General features: G+C 38.0%; 2 protein-coding genes and 1 long non-coding RNA gene across 6 annotated transcripts in view; 1 reads left to right on the plus strand and 2 right to left on the minus strand.

Annotated features, from left to right (window-relative positions):
* The window catches only part of LOC126856910 (POU domain protein 2-like), a 122,400-nt gene extending 115,986 nt beyond the window's left edge, over positions 1–6,414 (minus strand). For all 3 annotated transcript variants that reach the window (XM_050605917.1, XM_050605916.1, XM_050605915.1), the window contains exon 1: positions 4,512–6,414. In XM_050605917.1, coding sequence (XP_050461874.1) covers positions 4,512–5,220 — 709 coding nt within the window. In that variant the 5' untranslated portion in view covers positions 5,221–6,414. The remainder of the gene's footprint in view (positions 1–4,511) is intronic.
* A 471-nt stretch (positions 6,415–6,885) lies between these two features.
* Positions 6,886–24,496, minus strand: LOC126856997 (uncharacterized). Of its 2 annotated transcripts, none has more exons than XR_007688434.1 (3): positions 24,076–24,496; positions 7,828–7,951; positions 6,886–7,164 (listed from the first exon to the last, which is right to left on the minus strand). It is a non-coding gene; the product is annotated as an uncharacterized LOC126856997 (long non-coding RNA). The 2 variants fall into 2 exon arrangements; XR_007688433.1 differs by having other exon boundaries at positions 7,828–7,954.
* LOC126856962 (transmembrane protein 147) overlaps positions 22,369–25,290 on the plus strand; it is a 135,551-nt gene continuing 132,629 nt past the window's right edge. Inside the window, exon 1 of the mRNA XM_050606009.1 lies at positions 22,369–22,379. The gene's annotated coding sequence lies outside the window, so the exon portion shown is untranslated. The remainder of the gene's footprint in view (positions 22,380–25,290) is intronic.

Here is a 25,290-nt window from a genome sequence, read left to right on the forward strand (position 1 = left end):
GAGTGACGCGAGCGAAAGATCGTCGATCGATAAAGGCCGTTTCTCACTCGTACGTCTCGGCTACGAGGAGACTCGGGCCGGGCCGTATATATAAAAAGATAAATATATTATTCGGACGCGCGATTAATCCGGCGCAAGTCAATAAATGCGATCTTATCCGTCATCGATGAATAATCTACCAATGCGCGGATCGCGACGAAACGCATCACCGATGCACCAGCTATGTATATCGATATGCATTTTTTTATCAATTTTATCATTTTTTTATCAACCCACTTTAACGTTATATAGCTAATCATAAATAATATAATTATTTATAATAAAGTAATTAATATCTAATAAAGTAATATATAATCTAATTAATATTAGAGTCACAGTAGGATTAATTAATATCAAATTATGATCGTAACTGTCATAAATATGTTTCAATATTGATAATAAAATATCCTTTGACGATATTTATTTGCATAGAAATTAATGTCAGGAATGACACTTGTGTATAAGAACGGATTGAATTTTCGAAATTTCTCACACTACTATTCGCGTCTGATTTCGGAAATTTCCGCAATCTTTACAAAACATAATCCCGGGAGATAAGAGAGCATAGGCATCGAAAGATAAGAAACTCACAGACGTATCGGGAAAAAAATGGCTATTTAAATAGCGAGATCCTTCGGGGGCTCGGGTATCAATCGAGAACGGATTTCGTGTAATTTCGATCGTCACATTCGAAGCTCGAAGATCACTGAAGCGAGAAACGCGAGAGGGATCGCGGCGTGTATCCCGCGTGAGTACTCTCACGAATCAGAAGGCCGTTTAATTTTCCGCACGCGAGTGATCCGACGGGACTCGAGCTCGCGTTCGGACGGATCACAGAAAACGCTAATGAAGGAAGAAACTCGGGGACGGCTCCTGGCGATAGTTAATGGAAGCGATTATGATGAAAAAGATGATCCCGATAAGAATGATTCTAACGCTGAGGGCTCTACATCAAAGGGATTCGCGTGTGTACCTTCAGTTAATTTAAACACAAATAAGCGGAAATGCGCGCGAATGGTTAATCGCGTAAAGATATTTCCCTCAAAACATTTTAAATTACTTAATAATGATACATGATTATTTCAAATGTACGTTATCATAATAATATTAACGGAATAAGAGAAGTAAGCTTTATTCATGTTGATCCATCGCGACAGAATAATTAAAAATAATTTTAATTTATTTCGTTTTAATATTCATGTGTCTCATTAATAAATATTTTAATTGTAGAAATCTCATAATATTTTAATAATAAATCAAATTCTAATAAATATTATAATAAATAAAATTCTAATAAATATTCTAATATTTTAATATAATAAATATTTTAATTATAGGAATTTCATCTAAAATAATCAAATTCTTTTTATATAAGAATACATATTTAATTATTTTTTTTATATGCAAATATTTGAGAAAACAGTCGAATATACGAATTAGCTTACAATAATTTTTCGATCGTAAATCAATAGGCGGAAAAGAAGGCGTGCAAGGACTAAGAAATCAATGTAGAGCCCGCGTTCGAGAAAACTATTATTATCGTACAGCGGCGTATCTCTGAAAGCATGATTTTTGCCGCGGCTCGACTCATCGACGTGTGATAAAGATTGCGCGAGGTATAGAATCTAATTACGCCGATAAACATTGTTGCGCGCCGATTCACCTGCTCGTAAATAATATAGAATCAAACATCGTATCAGGTTACATCGTAATACACCCAGGCTCGAGCAAGGAACAGGTCCTTGGACCCCGTGAAACGGATACCTGAAACTGCCCGTATTCTATGCCTTATGCGCATTTTCATCAAGGACGAGAGGTGGGATCATCATCGTTGATTATGAATAACATAAAAAAAGGGAGTAGATATAATCAAGATAATTTATATATCCGTGAACCATATTAAATGTTAATCTTTTGGAATATACATTTCTTCTCTCTTATAGATAGCCAGATATAAATTCTCACGTACTGTTGACACTCAATATAGCTCTGATTAATTTTTTTCAATTTTCAATAATTTTTAAATGCATAATTGTTGATATCTTACGATGCAATGATCATTCGTGAGACGAGATGGATATTTTGTTGATAAAAATACATCGAAAGCGTAATTTTTCGTCACGATTTCAGCGTACGCCGAAAATAACCACGCAATCACGCGAGTCTACGTGGAATATTTATTCAAACAAATATTAGAGCTGAGACGTTATCGACAGATACGATAAGGTTTTTTTCCTTCCCGTTCGTGCATACGCAGCGCATGCGTATTTGCACTTTTATTAATTTTTTTGTAATATTAGTGTAACTATATATGTCGAAGAACTTATCATGCGGATAATACTCGATAACAGATACTCGAATACAAGAGATACATAGATGTCGCGTAATTGCTAAAAATCAACATCGGATTAACTAAAGCGATATCGTATTTTTATCGATAGTAAATCAAATGGTTGACAATTTTTCTGCCTATTTCTCGGATTTAATGCTTATCGCAGCTGATCAACGTACATTAACAATATCATCCACATTATTAATTTTCAATTTATCACGTCGCATATCGCAATTAATAGAGACACTTTGTGTAAAAATTATATTACGTTCTCTTGGCGGATTTGAACGCAATCCATCTTAATCAATATTTTTCTCTCTCTTTTTTATCATTACGTTCTAATAAATATTTTCTAATAAATTTTTTTTTATTAGAAGAGTGATAATGTACTATATAAATAATATCAATATAAGAATATATATAATAATAATGTAAATGTAAACGATCAAAAGTGCCCGTATTTCTTGACTATATATATTTTTTTAACATTCTTTTCCAATCAATTTTTTATGACAAAATGATGAAACATGATATTCACCTATATTATTGATTTATACATTACCGAATACGAATGGAGAAGATGCAAACGACTCGCACAGCAGCTGTGAAATCTAAGTTCATTAGAAACTAATAATTCTAAACCGGAAACAGAAACGCGTGCGCGTCGCGGCTATTAATAAACTTGCAATTTTGCACCTAATTAATAGCGTTCAAAGATAGGGAACGCAGCCGGATAGGAAATATCATAAGCGGGTAATCGACACGAGCGAAATCGATCGAAATTATACGATCGATGTGTCTTAGCATGGAAATTACCGTCAAAGCGATCGACGATGAGTCAGCTGATCCGTTAATGCGCGTGTGATATCGATCCTCAAGCTAAACCTTAATGTAGATAGCACTCGGACTAATTTTACAAATACTCGAATGCGCGTTGACATGATATAGCGGATCGATTAGTCATCAGCGTGAGAAAGAGTCATAATATCTTCGTATATATATTCTACCTGTAATAATCTAATATTTTATAAATCAAATTATTATTTTGCATATATAATCTACAATAATTTGATATTCAATATATCAAATAGTATGTATATATATATGTATATATATATATATATATATATATATATATATATATATATACATGTATATATAAAATTATTGTTTTTGGCTTTGAAGATATATATTAAGGCAATAAATATTGAAATCATATTTAAAATTATATACAGCAGTATTGAAAAAAATATCTAGTCTTATGCGCAAAATATATGTGAGAAAATGTCGGCTCCCTCTATCTTTTTTTTTTAAATAAATTTATCCTAAACGTAAATTCATCCCAAACTTACAATTGGCACGCGTTCTGCAAGCAGAATGCATGAGCGAAATGCGTGAATGCAAAATCCGACCGTTTCAGATAAATCGGTTTTCTCGCGATTGGGGGTCGCACGATCCATACAATGCCTTGATGCACAATGCATCTGTGGAAAGTAACAATGCAGTGCGGGGGCGTCAAGAGCAGGGGACGAGGGAAGAAGGGACGGAGGCAGAAGACAGACTGCACTGACAGCTGACGAACGTAACGTTTTCCATAAAATACTGAATTTCTTCCCGTTGCTTCAAGCACTGCTTATATATTTCACTCTATATTTAATCAGATAATTTTAATTGTTTCACGCAATTCAACGCTGATAATGGGAAACTGTTTACCTGTCGCGCTATATTTTCCGTTTATTGAGCGAAACGAGAAACTGCGATAAAAGACAGATATTTGCTTTTATTCGTCACCGTATTTACTGTCGTGCATACTGCTTTTAATAACGAAACGATTGCTCGAGATAAATGATAATGAGATCTAATCTATATGTACTTGAATTAAAACAACGCCACTCAGATTAATTTAATTTAAATTTAACAGTATTTATATTGGGCTGTAAAAATTTTTGAATCTACGTTATTTGCGAAAATTAATTATGATTCATAAAAATATTTTAAATAAATTCAATATTGATAAATACATCGAGCAATTCTCTACCCTCCCTTCTGTTTCTCTTAAGCTTCATAATAATATTAACAATAGTGACCCTGAACATATTTCATATTTTAATGAATTGTGTTTGATTCGATTAAGACTCACCCGAAGCGCCCCGAAGAGGTCCCGAAGGGCTGCCACTAGTAGAGACAGCTTCATCTTCGCTGCTACTGGTGCTAGCTTCACTGGGACTGTAGCTTCGTCTGCTAACGTCTCCTCTGGTGATCTTCGGATTGCTTACCGTACCATTGTTGTTGTCATGCATTCTACCTTGATGTCTCTCGTGTATAGTCCTCACGCGCGAATGCAGCCTCTGCTGCTGTAGGGAGCCAACAGAGAAATCGAGCGGCTGATCAATCTCCGATTGCACTTGCGGCCTCTGCATCTGGCCACACACCGATCCAACCACCAGACTCGGCGATTGAGAAACCTGAGCAATCGACGGTTGTTGCTGCTGTTCTTGATGAACGCTAGCGGACGAACTCCACCATTGATGCCCGCCTTGAATCGATCTCCAAGCCTCTATGGTGTTATTGTTCGTGGGACTTGTTTGCTTTTGCTTCTGTATCAACTGTTGCTGAGATTGCTGCTGTTGCTGCTGCTGGGCCATAGCGACCTCGACCAAGTTGTTATTCTCCAGCAGATGCATACTGGGAGTCTGCGTCATCGAGGCTGGCAAAACGAAGGGAGAGATTCCCACCGACGGTGGGCTAGCCTCCGGCTGCCTGTGAGTGGAATGATGATGCTGCTGGTGATGCTGCGGTTGACGATGATGTTGTTGTTGTTGTTGCGGAGAACTGGTAGGCACAGCCATCGGAGGCGGAACGCGGACGGTCCGCGTGGCCTCCGCGACCCACCGGCGCACCGCCTCGCTGTCAAGACCCGCCAGCCCTGCGGACTTTGGCTTCGACTGGCCTCCGGGCGATGATAGACCCTTGTCGGGTATCAAGCCGGGCAGCGCAAGGACCCCGGTGCCCGCCACCGCGACCTTGGGTCCCGAAACGGCCCCGTAAGCAGCCAACGCCGCGAGATCCAACGTGATGACCTGCTGGATTTCGCTGTCGAGGAAGGATCGCACCACCGGTCCACGCAACGGAAGGTCGTATGCTGATAACTCAATAGTCGACTATCATCGTTCGTAGAACGCTTCAAGATATCTCAATCGGAGACGTATCAGGTTCCCAATAATTTTAACACGACACCTTCTATTTTACTGCGTCAACATGATTCTTTCACGAAATTTAGTCAATGTTTTCGATTTCTTGATGACACATGATACTAAAAACGCACTGCACCCGTTGAGTCTCACAGTCACAATCGTATGGTGATACGCGTACTCCAGTTTCAATTATTCAATACACGACTTGTCCACCTCTGTATAAAACACCTGATTGTCGTTATTTGCGTGAGAAGGATCTATCTTCACCTTTATCACAAACGCATCATTGCAAACTCTGTTTCTTAATCTTAGCACCGTTTCTGTCAAATGACCATCAGCCGTGATGTACACGAAACACTGGCGCTGTAGTCAACACCATCAATCGTTCTGCTTCAAGCTGTCTTTACACGACAATGTGCACTCGCTGCAAACACTCGTACAAGTTTTTACACCAGTGTCATTCGCAACTGTCATCGAAACACCGGATATAAGAATGCTCGCCGTTGAAATCATCAACGAACACTATCTCGCCAATATCAATAATCGCGATTCCGAGTCAGGTCACTACACCGATTCACCACTTTGCATCGTCCTGTCCTTCTTGTCAAATAGTTGCATCATGTGTTATGATCAGCGTAGATTCGCCACGATACAGCACGAAATAGCGGCGCCGGTTTGGAAATACACGGTGGCTGCTTGCGATTAATGTCAACGAACGAGTCGGATCGATCTGTCCGACGTTGATCTGTTACTCGCGTGGCGTGGCACACTCGAGCGAGAGATTATACGACGGCTCTGATAGTTACGGCGGCGACGGCGGCGGCTGGTGGCACGGCGGTCAGATGCTGTCGCGTGCATGTGTGCAGCTACACTAGAGGACTCACGTACTCCCGCCTGGCCGCCTACCGGCCACGGCGAGCGCGGCCGCGTCCACGGATCGGGTAAGCCGAGGTGGGGGAGTCGTTAGGTCTCCGGGAAGGAAGAGGAAAGGCCGCGCGGGAGCGAGACAAGGAGAAAGCATCGACGCGTCCACTGCGAAGCGGCGTAAACGGGACAAGGAGAGTCGCGCGTGATGCCAGAAGCTTTGGCGGTACGAGCACCACCGACACACAGAGCCTGCACGATTGTCGCAAGTGGGGAGCAGCCGACGCGTCGGTGGGGAACGACGCCTCCAATCGCAGGGAAACGCGACTCCGCCCGGCGGAGGCAAAGGCGAGTTCTCCGGTCGCCGGAACTCGCGCCAGCGAGAGCGTGCCTTTTTCATCTCGCGTGCATCTCGGCCGACTGCTGTCGGCGAAGTCAAAGGAGAGAAGGAGAAGACGAGAGAGCGGGCAAAGCAGATTTGCATATGCAATGCTCGCCTCCAATCGTCGCGCTACCTTCCCCACTCTTGCGAAAATGACGACGATTAGACCTTGATACTTAAGGACCCGTTCCGTGACCAATGCTTAAGAATTAAACTTGGCTTGATTCCGCAGCCGTCCAATCCGCTGCGAGATGCGTCGAACCGGTTCAATTCGCATACTTGTCTTCGCATGTGTTCTTTCATGCGGCTGTGACAAACGTCAACTTCGCAATTATCGTGGAGCCTCATTGCTTCTGAAACAGAAATCGATAAGAGTTCACTGCCTACAAAATAATCAAAATGCGTTGAATAGTTTGACGGGAAAACGCATGAAATCGTGTATGCCCGTTGTATTTAAATATTTTGAAATATCACGTGAATGCGCACATATCATACGACATATAACTATGGTATCAGATAATGTAAGATAACGCGGTGAACATAAGAAAGAGATGGAGATAAAATTATAGTTACGGAGGAATGACCGTAAGAATTCTCTCACGCTAGACCACTCACGCAAATTATGGCCACATAATTGACTACCGAAATTAGTTGGAAATCATAGGGCATTTGCATATTCGATTTCAATCGTGAAATTATATATATATTTCAAAGTGCATTTTAATGTCTCAGAATCAATTTCTTTATCAATCTATTATTTTTTTTCATTCTACTATAAATGAACAGAAGATTAATCTCGTAAAATTTCTCTCTCTCTCTCTCTCTTTCTCATATCTCTGGATATTTATCATTTCACACATTTTTAAAATTTAAAATGAAAAAGTATCAATTATAACTTTTCTAATCACTTCATATTTAAGAAGATATTAAGAATGTATGTCAATTCGTTCATCATGAGATCATGATAAATGCATTGAAATTTTTTCTCTAGAGATTTCTAGGATTGATATACCTACCTGGGGATTGAGAGCTTGTGTTACAGTTCGATGAGATATGGCAGCAGGTGGGTATAGTTACAGGTTGAGATCGTTCGAAAGGGCGATCTGCCAAACAATGTGATTATTGTGCTGACCTATGTTCCTGCTAACAGAAATACAAGACATTGTACTCAATTAATGCATTACAAACCATATGTTGTAATACAAAGTATTTATTGTTATTTCCCTTGTTAGGAGGTTTAAGAATAAGGAAAGATATGTGTGACAGCCTAATGAGACATAATTTATTATTCTTTTATGTTCATATTTATAATATTTTGTCATAAATGAATAGAATATTAATTTTTCTAATGGATTCAAGGCAACTTTCCAGTTGTTCCAAGTACCGATAGCAACGTTATAGATGCGATATAAAAATGTATCGTGAAAATATCGACGAGGGTGGTCGAACGTCCATAAACCCTCCTATCGGCCGCCATGCCTCCGACCCGTGTACCTCTCACCTATCATATTTCCATACAAATCCATCCAGCCTCACCACTCCCAAGATTTGAATTCAGCATGCGCAGTATCGGTGCAAAAAAAATAAGACGCTTTAAACTAGCCCTTTTATTGGTCGCGAGAACCGTAGCGCTCTCCCCACTCATGCCTATCCCCCTTCGCGTTGCACACACATAAGCGTCAGAGTGCCTTTCTTCTTTTTCTTATCGCGCTATCATATTTCCATACAGCCGACATCCACCACCACCACGACCAACGCGCTATCACCACCACTACCACCGCCGTCTCCGCCGCCACCACCATCGTCGCCTTCGCTTCCACCCCTACTTTTCCACTCGATACCTAGCTCGCCCAGATTTGAATCCGGCATGCGCAGTTCCGTGCGCAAAAAGGGCGCTTTAAAGAGGTTCTTATTGGCCATGGGAACGCTATCCCCCACTCCTTATCGCGTGTACCGCGTACCTCACATCACAAACGCAGCCTTCCTCTTATCGTGCCATCCTTACTCCCTCGCTCACCCTTACACCCCCATCAAGGTTTCGTCTTCCTCGTGCTTGTTCTCTCTTACCGACTTTCTCGTTCCTTCGTCCTGGTCCCCACTAACATTTTCTTCGTCCTTCGACTCGCATGCCAGACCGGATACATAGGAAGGGGCAATCCCTACTTCGGTTCCGCCACCCTCGCGCCCGTGGCGCGACGAGGATGGATATGATATGGGAACGAGGACGAAGATAGCGAGGGAAAGAAAAGAGAAGGAAGCGGAGAGGAAAGAGCGAGCCGGTATTGATTTTAATGACGCCCCTACCGACACGAAGTCACGAGAGAGGCGCGAATAATATGTACGCGCTCTGATTGCAATAACCAGCTATATTATAAATGCGCGCAGAAAAAAAGAAAGTTCTTCGAGGGAGAGAGATTTATGAATACATAATATCTCAAAATATTTTGAAATTATAATGGATGAGGTTTGGTTGAATCGTTCTCAAGAAATGTCCGTAATGTCGTGCCAACAACATATTTATCTCGCGATGTCGATAGCCTTTCATCGTTAACATGAATTATCAAATCATCGGAGCGAGAGGGGAAGGATAGGACAGAGTAGTAGAAACATGCGATCCGTTCCGGAACGGTATGTAAGATCTCTCTCCCTGGGTAGAGTTCCGTCTAGTGATGAAGGGTGAAAATACACTTGCCGTGTAAAATCAAAAGGATCAAGTGGCGCTACTGAAGGGTCGCATTTAAATGCCACAGGCGGGCCCTTAATCTGAATAAAGTGGCGAGAACCCTTTCCCCTCGCTTTAGGAGAACCCTCTTTTTTTATTCATCGCGTGCAAGTATTTGCATGACTACCGATGACAGGTGCCGAGTTTCCCCTTCTCCATATTCAATAGAGCGAGCGAGTCTATATGGAAATAGATAGGTACCTGTTTGATAATGTGCATTTCGAGGAAGGGTTGATCTTCGCCGCTGATTCGTCACCGACACAGGTGAGCATGCGATCTACCTGATCATTCACAAGTGATATTTTAGAATAAATAGTATTAGAGTCTCAAATCATTTCTTACAAGTTTTATTAGATTTGTATTTCAGAATTAATGCAATTAATTAATTTTAGTATAATAAATATGCTTTATAATCGAAGTGTATGTATGAGTGTGTGTATATGTATTTAGAAAATATTAAAAAATGTATATAAATATATACATTAATATATTTATAACTACTATACGTATATGTATATATATATATATATATATATATATATATATTTTTTTTTTATTTCGGATATAAGTAGTCTAAACACAATCCATTCAATAGCATAAGACGAACGACAACATTTCTTGGTTGAAATGCACCCCAATGCTTCGTTTACACCGTTACAGCGATGTCGACTCTTAAAAATTTCGAAAAAAGAAAACACAACCGGCATCCATTTATCTAAAACGCCGCGCGAGAGACCCTTCCATAACTTCCTGTGAGTTTCCTCAAATTCTTCGGCAAGGGTCCACCCTCCAGTAGCAATAAAGACGAGCTATTACAACCAAAATTAGAGGGTTTGATCCCAATCGAGTGTTCGCACACTAGAAAACGAAAAAAATTCCTTTTTTTATCCACGAAACATAAACACCCCTTAGCGCGCACAGCGAGAGCCTTTGAAAGGCCAGGTGTGCCAAACAAATTTTTTCACCAATGCACGATAGACGCATAATAAACTTATGTCACGCAGGTCAAGCCTTTCGCGATGTAAGATTCTATTTCGCGCGAAATCGTTAAATCTATAATGCCTAATACATAAAAAAAAAAGAGAAACACTTCTAAGCATCGTGCCGTGTCACGAGCACCGTCTCAAATTCAATGAATCCTCTCCATTTTCCGACGAGCTAATTTTATTTTGTGTGTGCGCGTACTTTTTAAATTCTTCACGTGCTCATGAAAACTCAGGGCGAACTCTCTCTGGTGTGATTGTTCTCGGCACTTCTCGCATGGAGAAGTTTCTGAGAGCTGGGCCGAACTTTACCGGTTTGCTATTTTCGTCGAATCAAACGTATCGTTTTTTATCTTTCTCTTTCCCTTTGCCCACGGATGGATACAAGGATTTAGAAACACGAAATTTACAAAGAAATTTAAAAAGCTGGCGAAATTAGAAAAAAATACAATGTTAGTGAAGCAATTTTATTATTTGATGATTGACTTTCTTATACCTGTTTTATTGACTTTATGCAGCATGCCAATTATTTATTACACACATTTGATACGCTTCCTCATAAGTTACTTTTATATCTTTGACTTTTGGAAAATTCATAACAACGTGCTATGAGAGATACTTGATTTTCTTATTATCTTTTTTACATGTATTTCCGTGTTCATGTATTTGTTAATGTAAATGGCAAATTTTTAGCTACGGTTCGATATTTTGTACAATAGACTGAATAGAATGGCTTTCACTTTTCTCGACAATTTTTTTAAAACTTTCACAGTACGACCTTGACACACACATTACGACTTTTATAATAAATCTATGTTTTGTTAGCATTGTGTTTTGTCGTAGCATCATAAAAAGCATAATAAAAAAAAAAACAAAATTAAATTCCTGTATATACCAGAAAAAAAATAAAAATTGATAATTACATCTAATAATATCAATAAATTCCATAATTAATCTTCCAGATACAAAGTATGTAATCGTTTGCATGATTTTAGAAATATTATACTTGCAGTAATCTAAAAAAATTATAATTTAAAATTGTTGTAGATTGTTATATGGACACCGTATATAAGTATATAAAATTAAGATTTATTATATGACACTAAAAGTTATGCACATTTTATCATAGCGAAACTAAATCTGTTTGCTTGTTTAAACAATATTCAGTTTTTTTTTTTTTTAGTTATTTTAAGAAAAGTCTCATTCTCCAAAAGGATCTCTCTAAGAATAAAGAAATTTTGAGCATGATTTTGCAGAGTCACCAGTCATATTCTTAAGTGGAAAACATTCAGTCGCGCTCATTCCCGCCGTATACGCGGGGAAAAGTCTGTGGGCGAGAAACGATTAAAATGTGTACGGCGCCACGAGCGTGAAATCGGGAACGCCGCGGTCGGGATATGTCAGGTACGTGTTTTCAACCCGCGGGAAATATAATGAGATCTTTCGAAACGCTGGTATATACATGAATAGGGATCAAAGGAAGCCGCGATCCGTGGCCGACTCGCCTCTCCCAAATCGTCTCTCGCAATTTTATTAAGGCCTCTTTCGGACACCTGCGATTTCTCTATTTTCCAAATAATTCATTTCTTCTCCGTTCCTACGAAACACATGGTCGATCTTTCCATATGCTGGAAAATATGTCAAAACACTCGGCGCTTAACATATAACATGGTTTGTATGAAGGAAGGATAAACGCGATCGTTCCATCAATTGCGATGAAATGAGGCCTTCTTTATTTACCTTTCCTCTTTTATCTTCGTTTAATCCCGAAAGATATTTCTACGAGCGTTTTCGACTCAGAAGTGATTTATAAAAATTACGCTTTACAATGTTACAATAAATTAGAATAAAGATTAAGATTAAAATTAAAAGCACGTGAAATTCATTATGCGTTTTCAGAATTTGTAATATATCGTATACGCACATATATATAAAATCAAAATTATACGAATTCTTTATATTACACACATTTTTTTTTTTTTACAAAATCTGTTACATTATTAATATCAATAAGCTCAAATTATGCAATATAAAAATCGATAAGTTTTGTATATATATTTTTACATATATCGAGATAAAAATATATAGATGAAAATAGCAAATTTTTATCATGAAAAAATAGCGATTTAAATATTTATCTGCGTTTTTGCAGGCATTTTGGCGCAAAGTATACGATTCATCATTCAGCGCCAAACTGGTTCAGAGAGCGACGGATTATTTTCGGTTTTGCGGAAGTTTCGCATTAAAGGAAACGGAACTCTCAATTCTCGGCGCGGTCGGTCGTGCAACTCGCGCGATACCGAGCACACGATGACACGAAGACTTGAGGAAGGCGAATGAGCGCGGCGAGAGAGCGGTAATTTTCTCGGGGCGTATATTACGCATGTGCGAGGGAGTGCGATTACAAAATAAGCGGGTTCTCTCGCGATAATTAGCGGATCGAGGCCGGCCTCGGGACGCTAAATTCGGATGAATATGTGACGCGTGTATGTGGCTGCATCTTCCCGAAATATAGCGAGCGCGCGCGCGCGCGCGCTCGTACGATATTTTTTATATCAGCGCGCAAAATGGACCGAAGGAGCGATGGCGTAATCGCTGCCGCTGGCACGAAAGCTTCGACACGCTCGTTTACCATCGCGCCGCGCGAACGTAAAATCCTAACAATAAGAAGAACGCCGCCGTGAGTTCAGAAGCTATAAGCGCGGCACGCGATGATCTACTTGCCATTTTATGATTATAGAAATTATCGCGCTCTCGGAATATATGCGCTGCTCGCGGGGCGCGCAAACGTGGCACGAGATCGACAGGATCTAACAATAAGTTTGACTTGTAAATTAGCTCTTCCTGAAATAAATACTCTTGTACATGTTTAATTTAAAGCGAGAGCAAAACTATATGATACAAATAAAGAAATGTATCTGACATAATTTCTGTTCTATGACTAAAAAAATATTTTAATTAATAAATCAATTTTATTTCATATTTTCCATTTGTAATTATTTTTTATATGCAATCTTTTTAAGGCAATAAAATACTGGAGTGTTTGTCGCAACTCAATATACATTTCTAAAATTTATATAATTTTCAGCGACGCGTAATACCGCTATCTCGGATATACCTCGTTATCGCCGGCGAAAAACAAGTTCTATCCCGAGGACTGTATAATGAGCAGGGGCGCATTCTTGACATTCGTAATGTTTCGCGAATGCGAGCGCGAAGTGACCTCTGCCTCGGTCTCGCGATTTGCCAATTGTCCAACGTTCCTTTCCTCTCTCCCTTCAGTCCTCTCCGCGGCTCATGCGGCCCTTTTATCTGTCGGAATATTCACCGGATTAAGGTAATTGTGGACGCGCGCGCGCGGGCAAGTACTTGCGTGGGTGCGACCGCGCGTTTTACGCTCGGCGCGCGCGTAAAGGCGTGAGAGCGATCGGAGACGACACGCCGAGAACACTGTTCTTACATAATCTCTCAATTTTGCCCTGATGAAGCGAAGAACGCGCGAATGCAGTGTCATTATTAATCGCTACTTCACTCTGCATTCTGTTGCAGTAAAAAAAAATAAAAAATAAAATATACGCGGCGCAAATGCATTATTGACAAGCAAAAAAATTTAATTTGTCATGACACGAGGCAGATCCAATTGTGCAAACAATAACTTTGGGGATATATATCAATCGCAAAGTGAAATTAATATTCACACATTTCGAAAGAATTATATCGCTAAATCTTAAAAAAAGCGTCACGTGTTGTGTATGTTCGCAAAAAAATTTTAATAAAAAATCAGCTGAAAATATATGCATATGGATTTCATAATATTGCGTATACAATTGCGTATATAATCGCAAAGTAATATTAAACAATGAATCTTGTATGAATTGAACAAAAAAAAGATATGTATATATACATATAATATTTACATAAAAAATAATATAAAATATTTTATAACACATCAGAAGTAAATCAGAGTCAGCTGATAGATGAAATATCGGTATTTAACGATGGAATATACTGTTTCGTTAGAGGGGTAATAGATCTAAAGCGACAATGACGACCTAAGAGGTCGAGGTCTAAGCCGGCGGTGTTGAGTTTCACAGCGATATCAAGCGTAATATAGCACGCGCCTCAATTCAATCCAGCTGCCAGCCACTGTCACAGTTAACGAGTTACATTTTAATGGCCGGAAGGATTAATTTCTACGTCAAAGCGCGTTCCGCGATCGTTATCGAGATTCAGGTGCCGGCGAAAAGCATCGAGTACACGTCGAAAAAACTCCTTTTCCTTGCTGAGAAATTTATTCACAAATACGAAATATTATATTCTCTACGATGTCGAGCATAAAATAATAGATATTATATTATCTTGATTTAACACTTGTAAGATAACCGAAGAATGAAGTTCTCTTTGCTTGAATAAGAAAATAAAATATTTTTGGGAAAAATAAAATGTTTTGCAATAATAGTATTTTATAAAAATTATTAATTTATTGACGACGTTACGAGATTCATAAAAAAAAATGTCAAATTTGCAATTAATAATAATATTGACAGCAGATGCACTTCTGTACAATTAAAGAGGCATATATTATTTCGCTGGATACGCGTCTCGCAATTGACAACAAAGTGATGTTAATTAATCAACGGGAAGGTTATTAAAGTAACCCATCATGCCCATCACCGGGCATTCTCCCCGATCATAGTAATGAGATTGGTGGAAAAAAGATGGTAAATGACGTTGGCACACGGTCGCGTGCTTATGCGACTTGTTTGTAAGAAGAGAGGAAAAACTTTCTAATTGTACGCGCGAGAATTTTGCGATAATACTGGCCAGTAACGGATTCGCTAAGAGATTGGACGAAGAGATTATTTGAAGCTCTGAGATCGCTAAAAGATTCATAAATTGCCCCGCTTATTTACAATAGCTAGTTCCTGGAGAGTTTGTAAATATTAGTTAGAATTAAAAATTTCTTAGACATTACAAAAACCCATAAAAACATCTTTTTGCCTAAGGGTCCTCGATGCCCTAAACCCATCACTGACACTGATAATCATGATCGGCGAAGGAATCATACGCAGAGTGTTACGCAGTTGCGTGGCACGAGTGTATACGCACCACGGCATGCGGTGAACATCAAAGAGAAGTCATCTAGTTGAGCCACTTAACGTCCTCGAGTTTCCACATTAGCGAGGCAAAAGCGCGGCCGGTGAGGAGGACGAGGAGGAGGAGGAGGAGGAGGAAGAGAACCACGCATCTTCGCGGAGGACATTCAACGCGCGAAAGAGAGACTCGCTCTTTCTCTTTCTCTCGTATGATAACATAACGCGATCGATGTTTACGAAATGTTGTAAAGGGACCGATTTCTTATGAATTTCATTTTACGAGCCCGCTGCACGCGGATAAGAATCGCTTAAGTAAAATTATCGTTTTCTGGTATAACCCTATCTGCAGTTAAGAGCTTTATATTGCAACAGATTATCATATTATTAAATTATAACGTACCGTAAAAAATAAGATATAAGAGTTAAATTTAACTATTAAATACGTGTTCTCTCTTTAATGTCACTTTATGTTTTAAAAAAGCATCTTTTATTTATTTTTTCTTAGCTCACATATATTGAATTAAGAAATATACGAATAAAAAATATAGAGATAAAATGATGATTCAATATTTTAAAAACAATATGCAACTGCACGTATACATACATATACATATTCTGTAGTTTAAGAATAGTAGGAAGAAATATATAGAAGAAAGGATATTATTACATGCTTCAAAACAATAATTATAAATATAAAAAAATTGATAGATAATTACATCGATCCCTTATCTCTGATCAAGAAGGTCACTAGTCAATGGACTGTTCTGGGAAATGAAAACTGATATGAAACAAAGCAAGCATATGGATGGTCCTTAAACCTCGCGTGCCGCGCTCGCATTAAGTGGAAGATATAAAGCGCGCTTGTCGAGATATGAACGATTCCCGGCGATCGCTAACGTTCTGAGTAAAATAATAATCAGATTTTTTTAAGCTTGCCAGAAATGGCGCCAGTGAAGTTACATTGACGTCGTCTGCTCGAAATAATCCGACCACATGCCGCGATACTACGGAATAATCATTTTTCATCAGAGTCAAAAAATACACAAAATATATATAAATATATAGATAAAATGTGAAAAATTTATATTAATTTAAATCAAAATTAATACATGTTTTTTTATGAAATTAATAATTAAATGAAATCAATATGTGTCTATATAAATATTACATACTTATGATAGAAAAAAACATTAATAAAAAAATCACTTAATAAAAAATATATAGCTCACATCCAAAAAATTGCTTGTTCAATGAACTGTGCAATGCACATTTCTGTGAAGCAAAAAATGTACCCTATTAATAAATCTCCGTATCTATTAAATATACCGTGAAAATTGTGATCGTTTCGCACGCGTCTGTATCGTTCGCCCAAAAAAAAAATCGTGAGATGCAAACGAAAATATGCCCCGTTTATTTGTCATGGATTCTCAAGCCGATCGTGATTTTATGCAAATATTGATTTCTCTGACAAAAGCCGAAAAAAAGCGCTATAATGGACACACTTTATTCGTCGCATCTACATATTGATCACAAAGCGTGACTGGTTGACGGTCATTCCGTGCTTTTTTTTTTTCTTTTCTGTCGTCCCCTACACGCGCTCCCTTTCTCTAACCATCTCTCTCGCTCGCTCTGTCCGTTTACCCGTTCTTTCTCTCTCTCTGACTTTACCTAGCTGACAGTTGGTTGAGCACATTTGGCCTGTAATTTCCAAAATGTCGAATAAGATAATGCATCGGACGAGCGTTCTCGAGTCCCCCCGATCTCACGAAATCAAAGTTGCGTAGGGCTGCACGCCCATTTCGCTCTACTTTTTCTGTCTTATCGTCTTTTTTCCCTTATCACGATTGTGCGCCACGAAGACAGTATTGGCCCTGTTCTTTCATCCATTCGCTTCTCATCGATTTCGCTTGATTAAAACGTAAGGACGTGACAAATGTAATTACTCGGTGCCTTATCGAGTATCCCGTCTTGGTTTTTCAACTTTCATCGGAAACGCACCAGCTGATACGGATACTTCACACAGACGGAACTTCGGAATGTGATTTTTCTCTCTCCGATACTTCTTATAGACACTATAAAATCGGGGAGTAATTGCAAAGAGGAAAACATTGTAATAGCATAGTTTTTGTCTCTTAGCGTGAGATGCTATAGATCAAAGAAAAAATCGAAAAAAGATGAGTCGCGTATGAAAAACATGTTTCACATTTGACCACCATATTTAGAAAATATGATTAATAATTACATTTAATGATTGATGCGGCAAATAATTTCAAATTAATGATTATGTATATATTTATACATTTGTTGATTATTTATACTTATATACAGTGTTAAAAATATGTATATATATATATATATATATATATATATACATGCTAATTCTCGTAAAAATATTTGCCGCATCAATCATTAAACGCAAATATATGTAAATGTATTATAATTTCTAAATATAGTGATTAAGTGAATATATATGGATAATTATTGTTTAAAATAATTGGAAAAAAAATATGACGATTTATGTAAGTTTTCGCGATGCCAGTATAATAATAGCTCACTCTTAAACAGTAAATGTGCATGCCTATCGTGGATATAATGCGCAGGCACGATCACATTCCTGCACTCCTATGAATGGCAAATGAGGGTACGCGTCGCTGGTTTGCGGCCAGTGCTGTATCTAGGTAGCGGCGTGTTGCCCGGTCTTGCGCTCTCGTGCGGACCATCTGAATACAATGCATCGCCCGGGTGTAATGCATTCCTATAATAATGGCATCGCGACTCCGCGACCTCTGCGCAACGAACCTCCCTCGAACGGTCCAATGGTATGCGCGCCAACACGCGCACCGACGCGTTACACCGCAGGCTCAATGTTATTTTATTAGATGATTAGACGCCATGAGATGCGTGGGCGTGCTTCGCGTAAGACGCATAATGGCAACGTGACGCGAAGGATCGATGAACGCGAATATCACTCCGAGAGCATTTAAACCCTTAAGATCGCACTTTTTTTAATCTTCTCAATTATAGTTTCCTCAATTATAATAAAATAATGAAATATTTCTGCAATATTCATTGAGACAAATGAAACAGTTGAGACTCTGACTAGTAATATGATTTAAATGTTTAATTAGCGATTTGTTTTTAAATAAAATTATAATAACAAGCACAATAACGTTACAATATTTAATAATATTATATTTGTCCTATATACAAAAACGATTAAATTATTTTTAGGAGAGATGCCTACGATTCCCATCTTTTTCAATAACTTTACGACCCTCGTCCGCGTAGCATGATTAATATCCAAATTAGAAAAAAATAGCTAATCGCCCGTAGCATTTGCTGATTCCATCGACGACAGTGAGGGTAACTGGCGGTTGCGTCTAGAGGGGTTGTTGGCGAGGAGGGTGGCAAACTTTTGGTCATAAAGAGTCGTCTGTCAATTCATCTTTCCTATATATATATATATTTCACGTCAAAATATTGCAATAAATCATCGTTGCAGCTACGAATAAGGTAAGAGAGACGATGGAAGAGAAGAGTTAGAAAAAGAGAGCGAGGAAAAAAGAGAATAAACGAAAATCTTGCGATCCACATTAAGTTAGGAGACTGATGATTGTATGAGTGTCGACATTCTTCATAAAGAGTAATATTAATCATTGCGTTATTAACAAGATGAGAAATGATGAAACGTTTATGCAGACGCATCGAGATGTTTATTCCGTTTTGAAAAGGTCTATCTCAAAAATATGTCGTTACTCGAGAAAATGGAGATAAGTGTATACTGTGTATTAACTGAATGTATCGTTTATTTATGTTTTTCTCTCGTTTATTCCCTATATTATGATGTTTTTGTTCAATTTTAACATTATCGTACATTGACATTAAAAATATATAATATATTTAATGTATTCAAGAAATATATATTTCACGCGCTTTTGACTTTGATATCATTTATCCGTTAAAATTTAGTTTAACGGTTTTCGATTTTTTTGAATAACGCATTGTCGTGAGAACGATGTTTGTTCGATTTTTCCGAGATATATAATTATCCCAGTGGCATACTTGAGTCCCCTACATTCCGTGAATGACTAGATTTTTCTCGAGAATTATAAGTTTCTAGAGGAAATAGACGCGAATATATATTTATTGCTCAATGGAATATAACGCGAAAATAAGAGCAAAGATGAGATGAACGCTAACCGTTCAACGATTGGATCAGCGGTTAAAATTCATGTATGCTCCTTCAATTGGTATCTAATCGATTTTCGCGTAAATGAAAAACTGAACAGAAGATGGAAAGGGGACAGAAAATTAATGTATTACACTTTGAAAAAAAAAATTATAAATAATAATTAAAATAAATAAAGTCAAAATAAAGAGTGAGCAAGAATATGGAGAATCAAGGGAAGAAAGACGAGCGAAGAGAATTATACACACACACACACACACACACACACGCACACGCACACGCACACGCACACGCACACGCACACGCACACGCACACGCACACACACACACACACACAATACGCGTAATAATAAATTATTTTCAAAATAAAGTTTAGATGAATATTTCTTTCTAACGATAGAGACGAGGTGCTAAAACCTAAAGTGGCGGGGGAACACTTGCAGCACTGGAAAGAATTGGCATTAAGATGGAAGTTGCCGATGGAGAAAAGATGCGGAAGAGAGGAGCAGGGGGCTATTAGCTGGCAGATTAGCAGTTAAAATTGAAATTTGCACGGACAGTTCGATGCGCGGCGGCGGCCGCGTCTGAAGAGGCCGAAGGGGGTGAGCCTGAAAGTGTTCGGGTTCGAAGATTGGAGAACCAAATCTGCCACGCATCGAGTTCGACGAGCAGTCGCTTCTCGTCTTCTTCGTTCGTCCTCGGATTTCTTTCTCGCCATTCATTCGTTCACTTATTCTCGCTTCGTCTTGCCTCTCCTTCTCTCTCTCTCTCTCTTTCTTTCTCTTTTTCTTTTTCCGTCTTTATAGGTAGATATAAAATGAGCTGTACGAGGTCCATATAGCACGGAGAGAGGAAACCAGAAGCGTATTTACGAAACCGAATAAAATACTTTGTATTTATATTTTACTCGTCACGCGATATGCGTTTATAATTATAGTATAATATATTTATAAGAACGAAATAAAATAATTTACATACGTGTTTCTATAATATTAGATACGGCATAACAGAATTATATTATTTCGGAAATACGTATGATGTTATCTCAGAATTTGTAACTATTATTTAAAGAAAAAGATTACTTAAAAATTTTGTTTTCATAATATATTTCTTTTATCGTCATTTGAAAAAAAAAAAAGGCTGTGGTGACGAGAGTAAGGGGATCGTAAATACGAACATTGGGCGCGTCAAGCAAACGACTCGTTTATCTTCGACTAACACCACGAATTTGCAAGTTATGCACCGGGTGAGTTTTTATTAGCGCGGCGGCACGCCGCCGACTTTTCTCTACGGACCGTGACTAAAAGGGACTAACACGATACTCGGTAGTCGATCGTGCAACGAGTTAGCCGTTGTTCTTTATTACTCGCGATGCGCTGCTGGCTGTAATTGCAAGCGAGCACCTCGAAAATTCATCTGGCGGATACGCGCGCGTTGCGGCCTTATGATATCTCCTTCTCTGTCTCCCTCTCGGGACCGGCTGCGCTTTTTTGTTCGCGAGCGTGACGAAAGAAGCTAACGCGGATCGGGTATCGGTATTTGGAAGCCGATCGGGGCCGGTGTGAAACGACTTCGCCACCGTTTCTCATTCCGGAATTAATTGCAGGTACCTTGGAAATAATGCGATCTTATGGGGTCGCCCGCGAAAATAGACTCATTCTCTCTCTCTCGTCGTCATGATAGCGACGCGAGATTAAAATTTATTTTTTACGTTGTAATTCCATCATATTCGTTCAATAAACGTATGCGTATGTAAGGGACAAATTGAAGATATCATCTTAATAACAAAGACGAATTAACGCGTCGGCGGCGGCGGCGACAGTAAAGAGATGAGAAAAATTTTCGTGAAAAGCCGCCGACATGATTTATAATGATATGTCGGTATTGTTCTTCAAACACGTAGCCGGGCTTTCCGCATTATTCGTAGGCGGTATGAGACTCGTTTACGGCTTTACGGTTGGCCGTGCGGGATTCAAATGCCTCGCATTACCATAATATGAACCATTACGATGAACCAGCTGGCCGATGCGTTTCGCACGACGAGCAAGAGAACGATCAAGAGAAGGACATGTCAAGAACGGACGGGAGAAAAAGTGAGGGGAATGAAAGGGTGTTGCTATGATATTTTTTCAGCCGAGTAATTAAGTGCGCTGCATAAGAAATGGTATTTTAATGAATCGTAAAGCCACCGGTTTTGTGACATTACCGTGCCGCACCGTCAGTAATCTTTCCTACCTGCAGATTATATGGCCGTTAAAAGTGCATCGAATAGCAGTTATAAATTTGACAATCGAAGCACGCATTCTTGAAATTCGCCCGTACAATCATTGCCAAATTGTTTTTTTTTTCCTTGTAAATTAGTATATATTGTATTTTTCAAAAATCACGATATGATTTATGATTTAATAAAACATTAAAATTCTATTTGGAGCGAAATATAAAATAATTATTATCCAAATTTCAACAAGATACGTTTATATATATTAATGCAATATGTGTTCATATCTATGATTGAGAGCCAATATATTCGGCATTTAGTATTTTAATAGATAAGAATAATTAAAAATTGTTAATTGACGGATATAAAATTATTAAATTTTTTTACAACTTTTTTTTCTAGATATTTACTATTTTTTTCGCATGGTAACATTTTCACGTTTATATTTTATATTTATAGTTTATATTTTATTCTATTCCGTCCTGTCTCCGGGTCGACACAAAAGAAGACGATCACGCGATTGATATTCGAGCGAATTTGTCGTAACACACGTTTCACGCGATTGGAGCATCGTTAACTCCCTAGTCTTCTCTCTCGTCATTGTCCGATTGCGTCATAGTCGCGCACGTGCCCGGAGCGATTCTTTGGGGTCCGGTGAAGTCTTTGGAAAATAAGAATGAAAAGCAACACACGCGGTGTAACACGTTGTGTTGCCTTACGTCTCCTTGTGAAGACCGCTTTCATTCGACTTATTCATATAAATTATGAGAACTTGCGAAACGCCACTCGTACTATGCGTGATTATGCGAAGACGCGTTATGATGTATGCCTCACACAACCGTAGATATACATATACATACATATTATATTACTATGTGTCGTCGAACCTCATTGAAATTTGAAATGTCTTTTAAAGCAAAAATTTAAAATTTTTTAAGACCAGAGACATGCTTATATGTACACGGTGGACTCAAACGTTCCGGCCAGGCTTTGAGATTTTATTGGAAATTTAATGAACAAAGTTTCCTATAAACATGGATTGTAAAATGTTTCCTTAAAAAGTTAAGGGCCAAAAATCTCTGAAATCATGGTTATTTTATACATTTTTATAAATATGAGAGAAAATATGCGTTTACTTTTTAAAAATATTCTTATGGTGTTATGACCTTAGCTAATTTTTGATTATCTTGTTGGTTATCCCACTAAAAAATTTTACTTTTTTGCATTGTTTAAATCAATCATCATATAAAAATGATTTGAAAAGCTTTATCGTCGATAGCTAAAAAAACATTTTTTTCGTACATTTGAAACTAGTTATCTTAAAATCTATGGAACGTACTACAATCAATTTGATCTCGTTTGAAAAGTAATTTAATTTTCTACAACTTTTGTTTTGATATTTTTTATTAAAAAAACTTTCTCTGATATTTGTAAAAATGTATAAAATAATCGTGATTTTAGAGGTTTTTGGGCCTTAACTTTTTAAGAATTTTTTAATTCATGTTTATATAAGAAACTTTTTGTTCGGAATTAAATTTTCTATAAAATTTCAAAGTGTGGCCAGATCGTTTAGGCCCATCTTGTATACATAAAATGATTATGAAAATTATAATATTTATGATATAAGTAAATAATAAAAAAATAAAACATTAAAATTCTATGAAAAGTGAGCGTTATATGCCAAAAGCAGAAATCACAATTGTATTTCTTTAGATATTTTGCGATAAACAAAAAAAATAATTTAATAATTAGGACGTGGAAAAATCCGTGCAGCAAATAGTTTCTCTTGCAATTATATATACGGTAAAACAAAATATAATATTATATGCATTATACATATATTGTACAATGATGCAAAATAAAGACCATTATCACGTGAAAATAAGATAATTAATTATTCAAGGAATAATTTAAATCTCATTTTATTATTTAAATTTATATCTTTATAGCGCCTGTTCCACATATACATCATACTTATATCATAATATACCATATATATAATCATATTTACATCATAATATATTAATAAATTAAATATAAATTATAAATTTCTAACCTCAGAGGGAGAGACTCCACTGTCGCCCGATGTCTCGGTTTTCTTTCTCCTCTCCTCTCCTTCATCATTCCTGTTTTTTTGTAGCACTGGTACTCTCACAACACTCCCGGAAATACGATTAATTATAATCATCTCGTGCACTAATCGAGAGAATACGACGATCGCGCGACACTTTGCACGGCACTCCCGATATTAATTGTACGCGACACGCACGTTATTATATTGCGAGGGAACAAAGCAAAAACTATGATCGTACGATGATTCTATAATTCCCCATCGTCCCCATCCTCTACGACTCCTACTTGAAATAAGATGAAGCGCGCGAAATAACTCAATCTAACCCTAACTTCACTCATCGCGAAAAACGGTCGTCGCCTCGTTTACTCGTAGTACTTGTACGTTTACTTGTCGTTAATCGCGAGAAATAATTAGTCACGCGGGCTCTAATAATCGCTATTTATAATAATTATATACAATAATCATCACATCTTACGTGATCCTGGCATCCTCGTACGATCGCGAATTTCCATGCGTAATACGAGATACGCGCAAACCACGACTTGCTACGACGAGTCTCGCCGCGTAAGTGACGAGAAGACGATGTTACCAACAAAACAAGACGCGTAAACAAGCGCCTTAAAAACATTAACACAACACTTTACAATTGTTTTGTTGCCGTCACGAAACATTTAACGCGCTATATAAAATAATATATGCTGAAATCATTGTTCTTTCTTGAATTAATTACGAATGGTTAATATATCGTGCTATTTTTTCTTACCTCTTTCTCTCTCTCTCGCTCTCTGTCTCTCCTCCTTTACCTCAATCTCATGTATTACTACGCGATCTCAACGGTGATTGGCTAATAACATTTGTCTCGAAAAGCTTAAAGAGCGATATGCGATATGCGAATGTGAGCAATTATCGCCTGTAAAGATCGTAATAAAACAATTTACGATACACTCATTCGCGAAAATACGGTTATAATTATGATCGCCGCCGAATGATCTAAATAACGAAAAGATATAATACATTAAATGTTTATTAATATATCTGGTATCGCTTTGAATTGTTCGTCAATTTAAAGACATAATAATTAGTCACTCAAATTGTCGGTTAAAAAGGCGTAGTGATACACGAATCGTGAATGTAGTAGAGGAAGAGAGAGCGAGAGAGATCGCGAGATATATTAACCGTTTATTACATTATAATATA

The sequence above is a fragment of the Cataglyphis hispanica genome, chromosome 20 (assembly GCF_021464435.1).
Source record: "Cataglyphis hispanica isolate Lineage 1 chromosome 20, ULB_Chis1_1.0, whole genome shotgun sequence".
In the NCBI taxonomy this organism is placed as follows: Eukaryota; Metazoa; Arthropoda; class Insecta; order Hymenoptera; family Formicidae; genus Cataglyphis; species Cataglyphis hispanica.